This window comes from Tamandua tetradactyla, chromosome 6 (assembly GCF_023851605.1).
Source record: "Tamandua tetradactyla isolate mTamTet1 chromosome 6, mTamTet1.pri, whole genome shotgun sequence".
NCBI classification, from domain to species: domain Eukaryota; kingdom Metazoa; phylum Chordata; class Mammalia; order Pilosa; family Myrmecophagidae; genus Tamandua; species Tamandua tetradactyla.
In genome coordinates this window covers 73123740-73137697 of record NC_135332.1, presented here as the reverse complement: position 1 = coordinate 73137697, position 13958 = coordinate 73123740, and the positions used below count along the sequence as shown (strand labels likewise).

Genomic DNA, 13958 nt, shown 5'->3' with positions numbered 1-13958 from the left:
AATTAAAATCCATAGTCAGAAAAGAATACATTCATGCATGTGCGCAAAATATGCTCCAGTATATTTCCCAGCACTTGTATCTATAGGATCAGAAGCACATCTGCAGAGGACCTGCCCCTCACCTTCCACCCACCCTGACTTCAGAGAACGCGGAGGGCTCGGGAGGCCACTCTGGGCTGTGGCCAGGTGTGAAAGGGCCTCAGAGGCTCTTGCACTGCTGAAGGAGGCTCACACTTCCTGTTTGTAGAGACCTTCAGGGAAGATTTAGTTTTGCTTGTTAATATGACTTAGAGGCTGCAAGTTTCATTTTAAGTCGCCCTATTGCGCACAATGTAATTCCATTTGACATGTACTACTGTAGAAATGAAAACAGACACACAAACAAACACACTACTTGGGAACAGTGACCAGTAAATGAAACGCCATCTTACCACATTGCATGCATGTAGGTGGGAGGGAGCCGCGGGCTGCTGACCGGGGTGCAGTTATATGACCTCATGATTCTTTCTGCCAATAAAAAATTTCGAAACAGACTAGCCACCAACAGATCCTGTCTGAAGAGCTTTTGGAAGAGATCTGAGGACAGATAAAAGACAAAAAGGTGTCCTCAGTAACACATGTCCAATAGTTAAAGCCAAATAAATAAACTGACTTCATCGAAAATTACGACAAGGAAGTTGGGACTAATGTGCACACCCCCCATTGGCCACACAGGCAAATACATGAACAAACAACCTGGAAAACCAACCAGCCAACCAGTAAACATGCAAATAAAAAATACAAACAAGGCTTCTAATGCCAACTGTGGTTTTAACATGGGTAGTATGGAGAATTGTCAAGAAAGATAAGCCCTGAATCTACCTAGAAAATAACAACAATCTTTTATGTACCAACAGTAAGAGCAAATATTCACATGGAATTCACTACATTCCACATTAACCCACTTTGTCCTCACAGAAACCCACTTAGGCTTGTAATTTCTCCTTTTTGTTCTCCCCACTTGGGCCAGTTTTCCTCACTAGTGAAGAGCTTATTTATTCCACATCCAGGGGTCCGTGGCCCCCAGATGCAGAGGCAGGAGCCTGCCCTCCCACACGGCCCCACCCGGCGGCCTCACCCCGGGGGAGCACGTTCCACGCGATGGTGTCTGTGATGGCCGTGAAGATCCAGTTCAGCTCGCCTAGGGGGGTCCTCCTGTCATTCAGCCGGCCGGGGATCCTGCAAGACACCGTGTGCTTTCATTAGTGCTGGCAAGGCTACTAGAGGCATGATACAGGGGAGGGGAAGGGAGAGAAGAGGGAGACAAACTCGACTGGGACCAAGAGGAGGAGGGGCTTGCATGTGGCCGCAGAACCTCCTGCCTCTCCAGTGAGTTCCACAACTCACACACTCTGCCTAACCAAGGGGAATAAAAACCACCAGTCTCACAACTTAAAAGGTCAACTTCCATCTTTACCCTGCCCCCCCCATGTCTATACAGAAGGAGGTTCATCTGGTCGCCCTGGATGCTGACGCTACAGAGTGCACACTAAACTGATGAGCCAAGAAAGGGGCATCATGTTCTTCAAGGTCAGCTGCCCATCCAGCAAATATCTCTGAGCCCCTGCACTGCCAGAGGGAGAGGGGGAGAGGGGAGAGAGTGAGCATCAGCATCTACCAAGGCCCAGTGCTCGTAGACTCTTGTTCTTGTGGTGGCCAAAGATGGAGAGGATGGGGAGTGGCGAGGCGAGGCAAGGTGAGGCCATTTCATCAAGGATGGTGAGGGAAGACCCTCGCTGATGAGTTCTCCATCTACTGTGTGGCTTAATCCCATCAACCACACGGCACGTTAAGTCTAGCTGAAAAACCCTCCATTTTTCTCTCAAAAAGAAACTTCTGTTCACAGTAATTTGGTTCAGAGACTAAAGCACGACGCCTGCTATCTATGAGGTCAAACAGATGAGTAGTTCCCTGACAGTGCCCCGTTTGACTGCACTGTCTCTGCAAGGACACTATGCAAAGAGGCTATGCCTCAAACGGGGGAAGCTGAACTACGCTAACATCTTAGTGCAGAAAAGAGACCGTGTGTTTCTACAACACGTGTACATTTTGTTCCATTAAATGACTTGAATTTCCCTTTAGGAATATAAAATGCTACCCATTTCCTCAAGTAGGCTTAGTGATAGTACAAGGAAAACACCAGGGAAAAAATGAGTACACTCATCTAAAGTAGACTTGTTCAAACAATGTCAGAAGCCTTGAAAACCAGATTTCTAAACGCAAGAAAAATGTCTACCTCAATGAGGGAAACTCAAGCATCTCCAGACACAAAGTTTTATTTATGGATCATGATGCGGGTGATTTAAAAAATGGCTTTGTGTGTATGTGTGTTTTTTTTTTTTTTTTTTTTTAAGGATTCACACCATTAAAAGTCAATTCTCCAGGGAAACTCCCACCATAAGCAGAACTAAAATTCCACCAGGCTTTCCTGCCCTGAGAACTGTCTCCTTTTCCTCTCAGAAGGGAGCGTGCCATCCAGCCACGGTTCTTTCCTGGGGGCCAGCCTGCTGGTCACCTCCCCAAGAAGCAGGAGACGGAGGGGTGACAGACCATTAAGAGTCAGGGAGATCCCACACCCTCTGAGGAAGAGAGTTTCTCCGTACAGTGGGTAATGAGGGGTGCGGAGGCTGGCCACAGAGAAAACACTTAGGCCAGGAAGGCATTTTACCAGAGTTCTTGTCTCTGTCTTCAAGCACTAGTGTCTCCTGCTCCGCTCCTCCCCCGCTGCCCTGCCCCCACCAAGGGCCTGACTTCTACGGAAGGGCCACACTCCTGGGAAACAGGAGGGCGCAGGAGGGGCACTGAGAGGGCGTCACAAGGTTGGATGTGAAGTCCTTGACACATTGGTGGCATCTTGGGTCCCACATCTGGTGAAGAGAAACACATTTACTGAAAACCCTCTTAATAAAGATGGCAGTCAGCACAAACAGGAACTGCTCAGAATTCAAGGGCCATTACTTATGTAGTTGCCTGCTTGCGGTCCCAAAGCCGTACAATGCACAAATAAGGCCAAGGGCTACAAGGCTGAAACTCTGTGGTCTAGAATTAGCAAAATACAAATGGCTAAAGCATGCAAGGGATAAGCTTTCAGGCAAATGTATTTCTCAGGATCTTATCCCAGGTTCTCTCTTCCTTTTAACATTAATCTGTTCAATATGAAACACAAACCTATTCAGGCCCAGAGTTCAGCGTTCATACCTACACCAGGTCCTGGGCACAGGGCGGGCAGGTCCAGGGCACGCCTTGCACAAACAATACCATAGAAAGCACGTGAAAGAGCTGTGGGCCTTGACAAGCCCTCCCCTCAGTCCTTTCAATAACATGCTCCAAGTGTGCGCAATATACTTGCTTTAACTCCTTGAGTGACAAACACACAAGTGAAGAAAAAGCCTAAACAAACCACTGGACTGCATTGTCCAGCTCATTAGCAACCAAGGTGCATGCCTGTGCCTGCTCGCAGGCGAGGCTCTGGATGCATACCTAAAGGCCAAGAAAGGGTTTGGGCCCTTTCCGTCAGTCACATCTCTGCCAGGGCTCAGTGCTGCACAAGAAATGCAAAATGGGGAACCAGTGGGTGCACTGAGGTCTCAGAGCGGACTGATTAGAATAGCGTCAGGGAAGGAACTCCTAAACAACGTCAGAGATGCAATTAGGTACAGCGCGACCACAGTGAGATGCCCACAAGCTGTTAAACTGTTGTCTATGAATATTTTAATAATATGGGGAAATGTGGGTTTTAAAAATTCAGTATTGAAGCAAAACAAATATGTATATTCACAATTATATGAAACACATGCCAGGAAAGATGATTAGATGGAAAAACCTCAGTGTTAGAGCTTGGATACTCCCTCTTGTTTTGGTGCTTATAAGATCAAAGTATACTACAAGGAATCTGCATGACTTGAACAGGAAACTAACAAACACGACTCTGCCTCCTTGAGCTCTGTGGCGCCGGGGGACGCTGACCGTGAACCTGCAGTTGCAGAACCTGGGGCAGGAGCTCAGGTGCAGCAGGCAGCTGGCTGGGACGTGACCCTGCGCCACAGGGAAGTGCAAGGACAAGCCAGAATCAAAGATGGACTCCCTGGCTGTGGTCTCTTTCCAAAACTTGACTAAACACATCACTAACATGATGTGATCACTAACGCACTCTTAAATCAAATGTCATTGACACAGGACTCAGGCTGTTTTGTCAGGGTCCGGTTCCTTGGTTAGAGGAAAACTGTAGTCCAGGAAAGAGGAGATGCACCCCAGGGCTGGCAATAGCTTCACTCACAATCGCCCAAAGTGGAAATAACCCAAGTGCCCAGCAACAGATGAACAGATCAACAAAACAGTATGCCAGCAAGGGAATAATACTCATCCATAAAGGGGATGAAACTCTGATCCAGACTGCAACATGGATGGGCCCTGAAGACATGACACTGAGTGAAGGGAGCCAGACATGAAAGGACAAATGTTTGATTTCACTTATGTGAGATATCTAGAATGAGCAAATGCAGCGGCAGAGAGTATAGGAGAGGTTACCAGAGATTGGGAAGAAGAGAAATGAAGAGTTATTGCTTGATGGGTATAGAGTGTCTATTTGGGGGGATGAAAAAGTTTTAGTGGTAGAAGGTGGTGATGACAGCACAACAATGTAATACAAATTGACACCACTGAATTATACACTTAAAAGTGGTTAAAATGGGGCAGCATGGCGGTGGCTCAGTAGCAGAGTTCTCGCCTGCCATGCCGGAGACTCGGGTTCGAGTCCCAGTGCCTGCCCATGCACCAAAAAAAAAAAAAAAAAAAAAAAAGTGGTTAAAATGGCAAATTTAATCTGACATATGTATAATTACAACAAAAATAAATTATAAAAATAGAAATGTTCCCTAAAAAGATCATCCATTGTGAACAAAAAGGGTTTAAAACAATAATGGGAAATATTGATTAAAGGAAAGTCTATTATGTAGGAGGAGGGGAAAATGTGACTATTACAGAAGAAATTGAAGGAGTCAAATAAGCGAATTTCAGAAAGACACAACAGAACAGCCAGATTGAGGAGAGGAAAAGAAAACTTACGAGGAGCGCTCACAAGAAAAAAAGAAATAAAGGCAAAACAGAAAAAGAGAGACAAACAGGCAGAATTACAAAATGATTTGCATTCCTTTAGCCAAGAGTAGTTTTAGTCCCAGAATTTTTCACAATTTTACAAATATTCAACCTAAAAGACATTGCCAAATTCAAAAGGATTTGCCCGCCTCATTTAAAGTTTTCCATATCATGTTTAAATGGTAGAAAAGATGTAATTTCTGGCATGCTATAAAGATTGACATTTTTAAATAAAACTGTTACACCTATAAAAAAAAAAAAAAGGCAAGAAAGAAATGAGGAGTTGCTGATGGATGGTGGTAGGACGCTGGTTCTCCAGCCCTCCCTCACCGTTGGATGACAAAACCACAGAATGAACCAAGACCGATCTTTCTCCGGTCAACGTGCATTTGGTTGTTTTTAAAGTTCCTATCTTGTGGCAATTCCTGGCAAAGGCAAAGCCAGACTCCAATTAGTGTATCTGCAACGAAAGTCACCTGAAAATTCCATTGATCTCTTTTACTAAGCACATAGTGAAAAATACAGACAAAACCATCTACTAAGAGATTTCAGATAGACCTAGAAATCATTCCAATTAATCAGTCTAAGATATGGCTTCCCCATTCAGCAGACTGGCCCTACATGGGATGAGAAAGGTAAAACTGAGTCCAATTTCTTTCTCTTTTTATGACATTTAAAATTAAATCACTTCGGAAACTATTTCTGATTTCTTCCCATACCAGATCCTAAAACAATGTCAAAATCCTACCCACTCTGGAGACCATGCAAAGACCATGTGGATTACCTACCACTGAAGCAGGACCCACAGGAGGAACCAAGTAGCACAGACCATCCAACAAGACCCCATTTCATTCCAAAAGTTTCTCTGAACCCCCAAAGTTTCATTAATTTGTAAACAAGGTGGTTCTTTAAAAATTTAAATCCACAGTATTAATCAAGGGACTAATTTTTATGTGAAAAGTAGAAAATGTTATAGTTTGGGAACAGATCCTTGATTTGGGAGATGAGGAAACCCAAACTCTAGGCCCAGCTGTGCTGTGGCTGGAGAATTTTGGCATCTCCTTTCTCTCCTCTGAGTCACTAAGGCTCACCCTGTATGTGAAACAGGAACTAAAATAAAACAGATAGCACTTCAAAAGTAGACGCGGCAGTTATCCAGCAGATATCTTCTTGGAAAACATATGCCACCTCAAAATTTCACCATGCTGTTTCCATTAGGATTTAGTTTTACTCACCTCCAGCTTTCAGATTCTTGCTGGTATTTAGCCTCCTGGGCTTTGACATTCTTGTGAACAGTGAAGACTGTTCCAGAGTCCCTCAGCCTGGCTACATGCCAACCACTCTTCAGCATTCATATCCCAATTTCTATGAGTACCTTAAAGGGCTTGGCCAGCTCTGAAATGCCAAACCTGGCACTCTTCCTCAAGCAACACGTTCCTATTTGAGCCCTCTATCACCCCAACACCGTCTTTACAACCAGTTTTCAATACCAGGAACTTGTCACTAGACCTTGCGTATGGCCTCAGTCTACTGTCACATTCTGGACAACTGAGACCCTTTACCTTTTAAAGACAGCACAGGTTGCCTCTAACTGGATAAGCTGGAAAGCTCACCAAATCTCAAACCATACTGAAGGGGAACATGATTGAAAGACATTGTATAGACTCACGTGTCCCATCAATTATCACTACAAATATGAATAAGTTCTTGCATGAACTACTGCAAAGGTATGACTCTTATACAAAGAATGTATAATTTCAGGGTATAGGGGGAAAACTGCTATTGCATGCTCTGGGTTGTGTTTAACAGGAAAACAATAGTACCACAGCAATATCAGGGGTACATAATGGGGGGAAGGACAAGAGTTAGGGGGAAATTTAGATTTTCTATTTGGTGAGGGTGTGATGGACTGTTGACTTTGGACATTATACATGAGGCCCAGTAGATAGAGGTAACTGAAAGACGGACTGACTGAAAAGTGGATTGGCAATCAATAGTCTATACATACGATCCAACACAGTGCTGCTACAAAAAGAAACGAAGTTTTGAGGCACGCAAGAATGTGAATGAACCTGTGGGACATTTGGTCAGACAAAATAAGCCAGAAACAAAAGAGGAAATATTGTATGATCTCATTTAGAAAATACTTATAAGAAAAACTGGGGTCTAGATTGTAAACTCTTATAGCAGTCACATTTAGTCTGGAGTAGTAATCATTATTTCTAGATTTTGAGGGGCTGTTTTATATATGTACAACCTGGTATTTAGAGAAAGAATGAAGTTGAACACGTCAGGATTAAGGTAATTCAGAATATAGGACTAAGGAAGACATTGCCTGTATTTTAGAACTTCACCTAATATTTGAGACCAAAGGAAGAACGTTTTACTATGGCCAGAACCTAGGTTTTCTGTAACACAAAATCTCTAAGTCAATGTGTCTGGAACCAAACACAGGGAACCCAGAATAAGAATGAGGGCCTTTAATCCTGTATAGCTTAATGACACATCCCAGAGTATATTAAGCAGATAATCAAAAGGTATTGGCAAAGTTCCTTCAGGGATGGGAGAAAAATTATGGAACTATTAAGCTTTACCACTGGGGAAACCCCAAATACTGTGCCAAACATTATGGCACCCAAATCTATATGCCAAGTCCTTGATCTTGAGGCCTGCTCTTGTGAAGCTCATGTATGTAAAGGAGAAGTTTAGACTATCTATAGGTATGCCTAAGAGTCATTGCCGGAAGCCCTCTTTTGATGCTCAGATGTGGCCTTTCTCTCTCTAAATCCAATTCTGCAAGTGAAACCATTACCCTCCCCCCTGACATGGGGCATGATATCCAGGGACGAAAGTCTCCCTGGTGGTATGGGAGATGACCCCCAGGGATGAGCCTGGCCCTGCACCATGGAATCACCAATGCCATCCTGACCAAAAGGGGGAAAAAGAAGTGTAACAAATAAGGTATCAGTGGCTGAGAGAGTTCAAATAGAGTTGAAAGGCAACACTGGAAATCACTCTTATTCATGCTTCAGTTAGACATTGCTACCTATCATAAATTGCCAACCCCCAACAAAAACCATTCCTGCCAATCCTAAAGAATAATTATGGCATTTTTTTTTAAGAGTCTACAAAGGTTCCATGCACTAGGATAACTCTCCAAAACCAACAACCTCCAGATGGGTCCCTGGACCAGAAAAGATCTGAAATGCAGAGGGGCCAGCCTTTCCAGAACATCAACTAGTTCCATTCCCCCATCCCATATTATCGATAGCCCATTCCACACGAAAAAGTTAGAATGGGCATAGCTCAAATACCCCTAAAGAGTGGGAGAAAGATCCAAGGTGATGGTGGAGTCATAAGAAGGTCAGGTTTAAGAAATGAGTATGAGTGCTGAATCATTAGACTGATATTTCTTTTAGCCTCCAGTACCTTAGAGCAGCTAGAAATAAAAACCTAAAATTGTGAAATTGTAGCTCACCAAACTCTGAAATCTGTTCTACAATTAGCTGTTGCAATGTACTTTGAAATGTATTGTTCTTATGCATATATGTTATTTAAAGAGAAAGGGCCTAAGATAGGATTTAACACATGAGTATGATAGCTGAATCATTATATTAATATTTCTGTTGGTCTCCAGGGTCTGAGAGCAGCTAGAAGAAAAAATGAAAAATCATGGAACTGTAACCCACACCAAACTTTAAAATCTGTTCTATAATTACTTAGGAAAATGTACTTGGAAATTTATTGCTTTTTTGTATATATGTTATATTTCACAATAAAAAAATTAAATAAATTAAACATGTCATTCCTCAAATAGCAAAATATACCACATCTGTTTGAACCATCCTTGAGGGAACACTTATTAATCCTTAACACTCAGCTCAAGTTTTGTCTCCTCTGAGAAGACATTCCCACGGCACCTCCTTCCATCCTCTGCTGGGGTCCCACCAAGATGCTTTGATGCTCCCACGGAAGTCTATCAACATCTTTTCTGTAAATGACTATTGTTGCCCAGGCTACATCTTCAAACAGATTTGAGCTCTTTGCAAGCAAAGATTATGTTATTTATCCTGTGATCCCAGTGTTTAGCTCAAATGTCTAATGTATTGCAGGGGCTCAGTACATGTCTGCTGAGCAAATGGACGATTCCCTACTGAATGATCATAAGGGGGCATGTACATTAGATTAGGTGATTAACTATGGCTTCCAAGAAAATGACATACACCACTGAAAATACACAACAATAAAAAGGAAACAGATAATACCCATCATCCCAGATTCCAACATCTAAGAAGCACCAGAAACATTTTGGGGGCAATTTCTCCAGTTATTCTTTACGCACAAAACTGAGTAATTTTAAATGTACTGAAGTAACTCTCTATGAAAAGGGATGCTGCATTTTTTGTCAAATATACACACAAATACATGTAAGGTAATACATCCAAGTATGAACAATGATTATCTAGACATGGGAGTAAATTATGGGGGATTTTAACTTTCTTTTCACTCATTTGTATTTAGTAATATACCTATGTTGAAAACACATTACTTACATAGTAAAGAAATATGTATTTTTAAAGTAAAAGTGAGTTTTCCTGAAGAGGGAAGATACTTTAACAATGCATTACTTAATAAATTTAGATCATCTCATCTTAAATTCAATTAAAATAGGACACACTTTTACTTTAAATGACAATTATGAAAATGCTGGCATAGGGAACCTTGGACTACTTCCTTTACTTAATGCAAATAATTTATTACTTCAAAATATTTCATGACAAAGAACTATGGGAGATGAATGTAGCAACTTCTGTTAAAGGTAACTCTTTTGAAAACCCAGGTCAGGGCATAGTGGTTTTATATTTGGTAAGGCAAAAGCCAGTGATTCTCAGCATGTGGGGACTAGGGGTAAGGAGGGAAAAGTCCACAAAGTTATTGAAAGGAATCCTTGAATATTTCTGTATGTATATATATCATATGTACATTTATTTTCTCAATTAATAAATACTACATTGAAACTACATATACAATAAATATATTTACACATGTATTTTCTCAATCAGTGTAAAATATAATTGTTTTGAGGGAAAAACTATTTGAAATGAGGAGAGAAATATTGCACTAGATGATATTCTTGTGAGACTTGTGAGAATATTTTTTCCTATGCTGATATTCTCCTGAACCAAACCAGGCACATATCCATGATATTCTTTTCCAGTTACTCTTTATATAAAATGATGACTACTCAGCAAGTTTTATTATCTATACAGTGCCTTATATTCTAGCTACTCATGGATTTCAAAGTCCATTTTGGTATGCGTGAAAACTGTAGTATATAAATTATAAAATATGATATCAGTGTGGATTGTTTTTAATTTTATAGCCAGCAAAGGTTTTCTCTCAACTGGGCTGCAGAGCTAGGTCTGCGCGGTTAGAAGAAAACAAGCAAGAAAGCAAGGTTGGAAATCAAATCACATTTTGTAAATACTGAGGGACCTGCAGATTTGGAACTCTCTTTTCCCACGCTGCACCTGAGTACGCTCATCTGTACTGTAAGTACACTCTCCTGTACTGTAACTACGCTCACCTGTACTGTAAGTACACTCTCCTGTACTGTGATGTTATCTAAAGAGCTGGAATCACTTAGGTCTTAAATAATACATGTGAACCTTCAGGGGTGTGGTCCAGTTTACAACTCTTTGGGTTTAAGATAACATCATGAGTTCCACCGATGGCAATGGCTGAACAGGTGAGAGACTCAGACAATTCTACTGCCAAGAATAATAAAAATAAAAATGTCTGTGGGTATGTTGGGGGAAATCTTTTTGAAGACAATGGAAAGTGAACAAGGCTGTAGAAATTATGGAACAAGACCTGGGAGAGGAGGGAAGTTCAAAAGCTTAAGCATGCCATTTCTCAAGCTACATTTCTCCTGGAGACATCTAGTAATTCCATAAGTCAGAGAAAAACCGAGCAGAGCAAGACAGACTTGTAGGGCTGGAGAACAAAAATTGAAGTACAGGGGTTGCCAAGGCAAAGGGGCCCTGGCAAAACTCCCTAGGCATTGGATTGGGCCTCTCATAAGTTCTACACTAACAGGAAGGAGGAACTGGAACAAATCAGGACCTCAAAGGGACTGAGGCCCAGCCTCAGCTCATTGCAAATCCCAAAATACATTAAGGTAACCTGGGATCCCAAATGTCTCTAGCCCAGCTGCTTTCTAGAAGCAAACAAAAATCTCTTTGGGAGAAGAAACATTAACAAGAGCTTCAAATTACATGTACAATTTTCATATTCAATTTGGATCATTCAGTAAAAATTTCAGGCAATTATTAGGAAACAGAATACAGGCTCAAAACAAGACAAAGTAAAAATAAGACAAAACAAACATAAATTGACAAGACAGAGATAGCAACAGAAGATCCAGATAATGGTGACATCAAACCTAGATTTTACAATAATGGTGTTTAATATGTTCAAGGAATTAAAAGACAGGGTAGAAAATTTTGGAACAAAACAGGGAACTATTTGAAAATTAGAAATTGCAAAACTCCAAAAACTTAAAATATATAATGGATGAAATTAAGAGTTCAGCATTAAGCACAGAGAGACAAAAGTTTGGAACATAAGAAAAAGTTATTAAGAAATATAATGCACATTGTGAGGAGATCTAAAGTGAAGTGCACACACTGGAGAACAGAAGGAGAAAAGAGAGAGAAGGAACAGAAGCTATGTTCAAAGGTACAATGCTGAGACAGAACATATCAAGACACAGTTCCAAAAAATGCCATGGACACAAAGCAGGAAAAGCACAGAGAAAGTCCACAAACACTTTCTGCCAAAACCTGCTAAAACTGCCAAAAACCAAATAAAGAGAAAATCTTAAAACAGCCAGAAGAAAAAAGATATAAACCTTCAATGGAACGTGAATTAGTAACGGTCCAGTCAGAAGACAAAGCCACACCATGAAATCAATCAGGAAAAATCTAATGTAGAACATTTTTAGCTAGAAAATGTAACTATCAAGAATTTTAAGGAAAATTCTAAAGAAGATAGAAATAACAGCTGTAGAGAGTAGTCACTGCCTCTAGGGCCAAGGGAAAGTATCCAAAGAAAGAACCAATTTGGCAGAAAGAATCCCATCGTCAAACTAAAATTTAGAGTGGTTGGAGAGAGTGTGGCTCTGGCCACGGATGGTGGACAGGACCATTTATCCCTCATGAGCACAGAGGCAAAACTTCTTAACAAAATATTAGCAATCTATCAAAAGGACAATATATCATGACCAAGTGGGGTTCATCACAGACGCAAGGTTAATTTAACCCTTGAAAACCGACAATGTACGTCACTATATAAAGAGAATAAAAGAAAATAATCTTACAATCATCTCAATAGATGCAGAAGCATGATAAAATTCAATACCAGTTCATAATAAAAAAATCTCTAAAAGGCAGGTATAGAAGGGAACTTTCTCAACCTGATAAAGGGCATCTATGAAAATCTCACTGCTCACATCATACTTACTAGTGTAAAACAAAATGGTTTCCTCCTTAATTGATACTCAGTTGAAATCGGGACTTGAATGCCAGGTTTTATAACTTCTATTTAACATTATATGGGATGCATTATCCATTGCAATAAAGAAAGAAAAGAAACTTATGCAATGAAGACATAAGAAAATAAACTAAAGATTGGAAAGGAGGAAGCTAAACCTATTTATTTGCAGACAACATAACTATATACATAGGACTTACAGCATCTACAAAACAGCTAACAGAACCAATAAATGAGTTAGCAAGGTTTGAGGATAAGAGGTCATACACAAATCAGCTGCAATTCTATATATTCACATTAAATAACTGGAAAACTGCAATTAATTTAGTAAAATATTTGCATGACCTGTACAGCTAAATTGCTGAGATAAATTAAAAAAAAAACAAATAAATGGACACAAATTATGTTCATCGGTCAGAAGACTCAATATTATTAAGATGGCAAATATCCTTAAATGACCTACAGATTCAATACAATCCCAGTCAAATTCCAGCAAGCTATTTGGTAGAAATTAATAAGTGGTTCTAAAATGTATATGAAAATGCAAGGAGCCAGAATAACAAAAACCATTTTGACAAAGAACAGACTTATGGTGATCAAGGTAATACAATAGAGCAATAGACCTAAACAATATATAGTCAAATAATTTTTGTCAAAGGTACTAAGATAATTCAATGGGGAAAAGATAAACCTTTCCACAAATGGTGGAATAACTGGGTATCTATATGGAAAAGAATGTACCCTGACCTTTACTGCATGTCACAGGCAAAAATTAACTGGAAAAAGATCATAAACTTAAACTTACAGAAAGTCCTAGAAAAAAACTGGAGGAACTCTTCAACCCTGTGACAGGGAAAAATGTCTTAGATAGGACACAGAAAGTACAAATCACAAAAGAAAAAAACATAATTAAACTTCATCAAAATGGAAAACTTTTGCTTTTCAAAAGACTTTGCTGTGAAAATGAAAAAAACAAGCCACAGACTGAACAAATACAGTCACAATACATAGACTTGACAAAGATTAGCATCCAGAATATATAAAAGACTCTTGAAAACATACAACACAATTAAAAAATCGGCAAGAGACTTGAACATAAAGTTTAGTAAAGAATAAATAAAAGGTCAATAAGTACATGAAGAGATGCTCAGCATCCTCAATCATTAGGCAAATGAAAACTTAAAACACAAAGAAATAGTAGCTATACATCCATTAGAATAGCTAAAATTAAAAAGACTACGAATAACAAATATTAGGATGGATGTGGATCA

At 40.2% G+C, this 13958-nt stretch overlaps 1 protein-coding gene across 5 annotated transcripts in view; it reads right to left on the bottom strand.

Annotated features, from left to right (window-relative positions):
- RPTOR (regulatory associated protein of MTOR complex 1) overlaps positions 1–13958 on the bottom strand; it is a 516265-nt gene that overhangs the window by 153120 nt on the left and 349187 nt on the right. For all 5 annotated transcript variants that reach the window (XM_077166178.1, XM_077166180.1, XM_077166179.1 and 2 more), the window contains 2 exons: positions 1118–1218; positions 432–576 (listed from right to left, as the gene is read on the bottom strand). In XM_077166178.1, coding sequence (XP_077022293.1) covers positions 432–576; positions 1118–1218 — 246 coding nt within the window. The remainder of the gene's footprint in view (positions 1–431; positions 577–1117; positions 1219–13958) is intronic.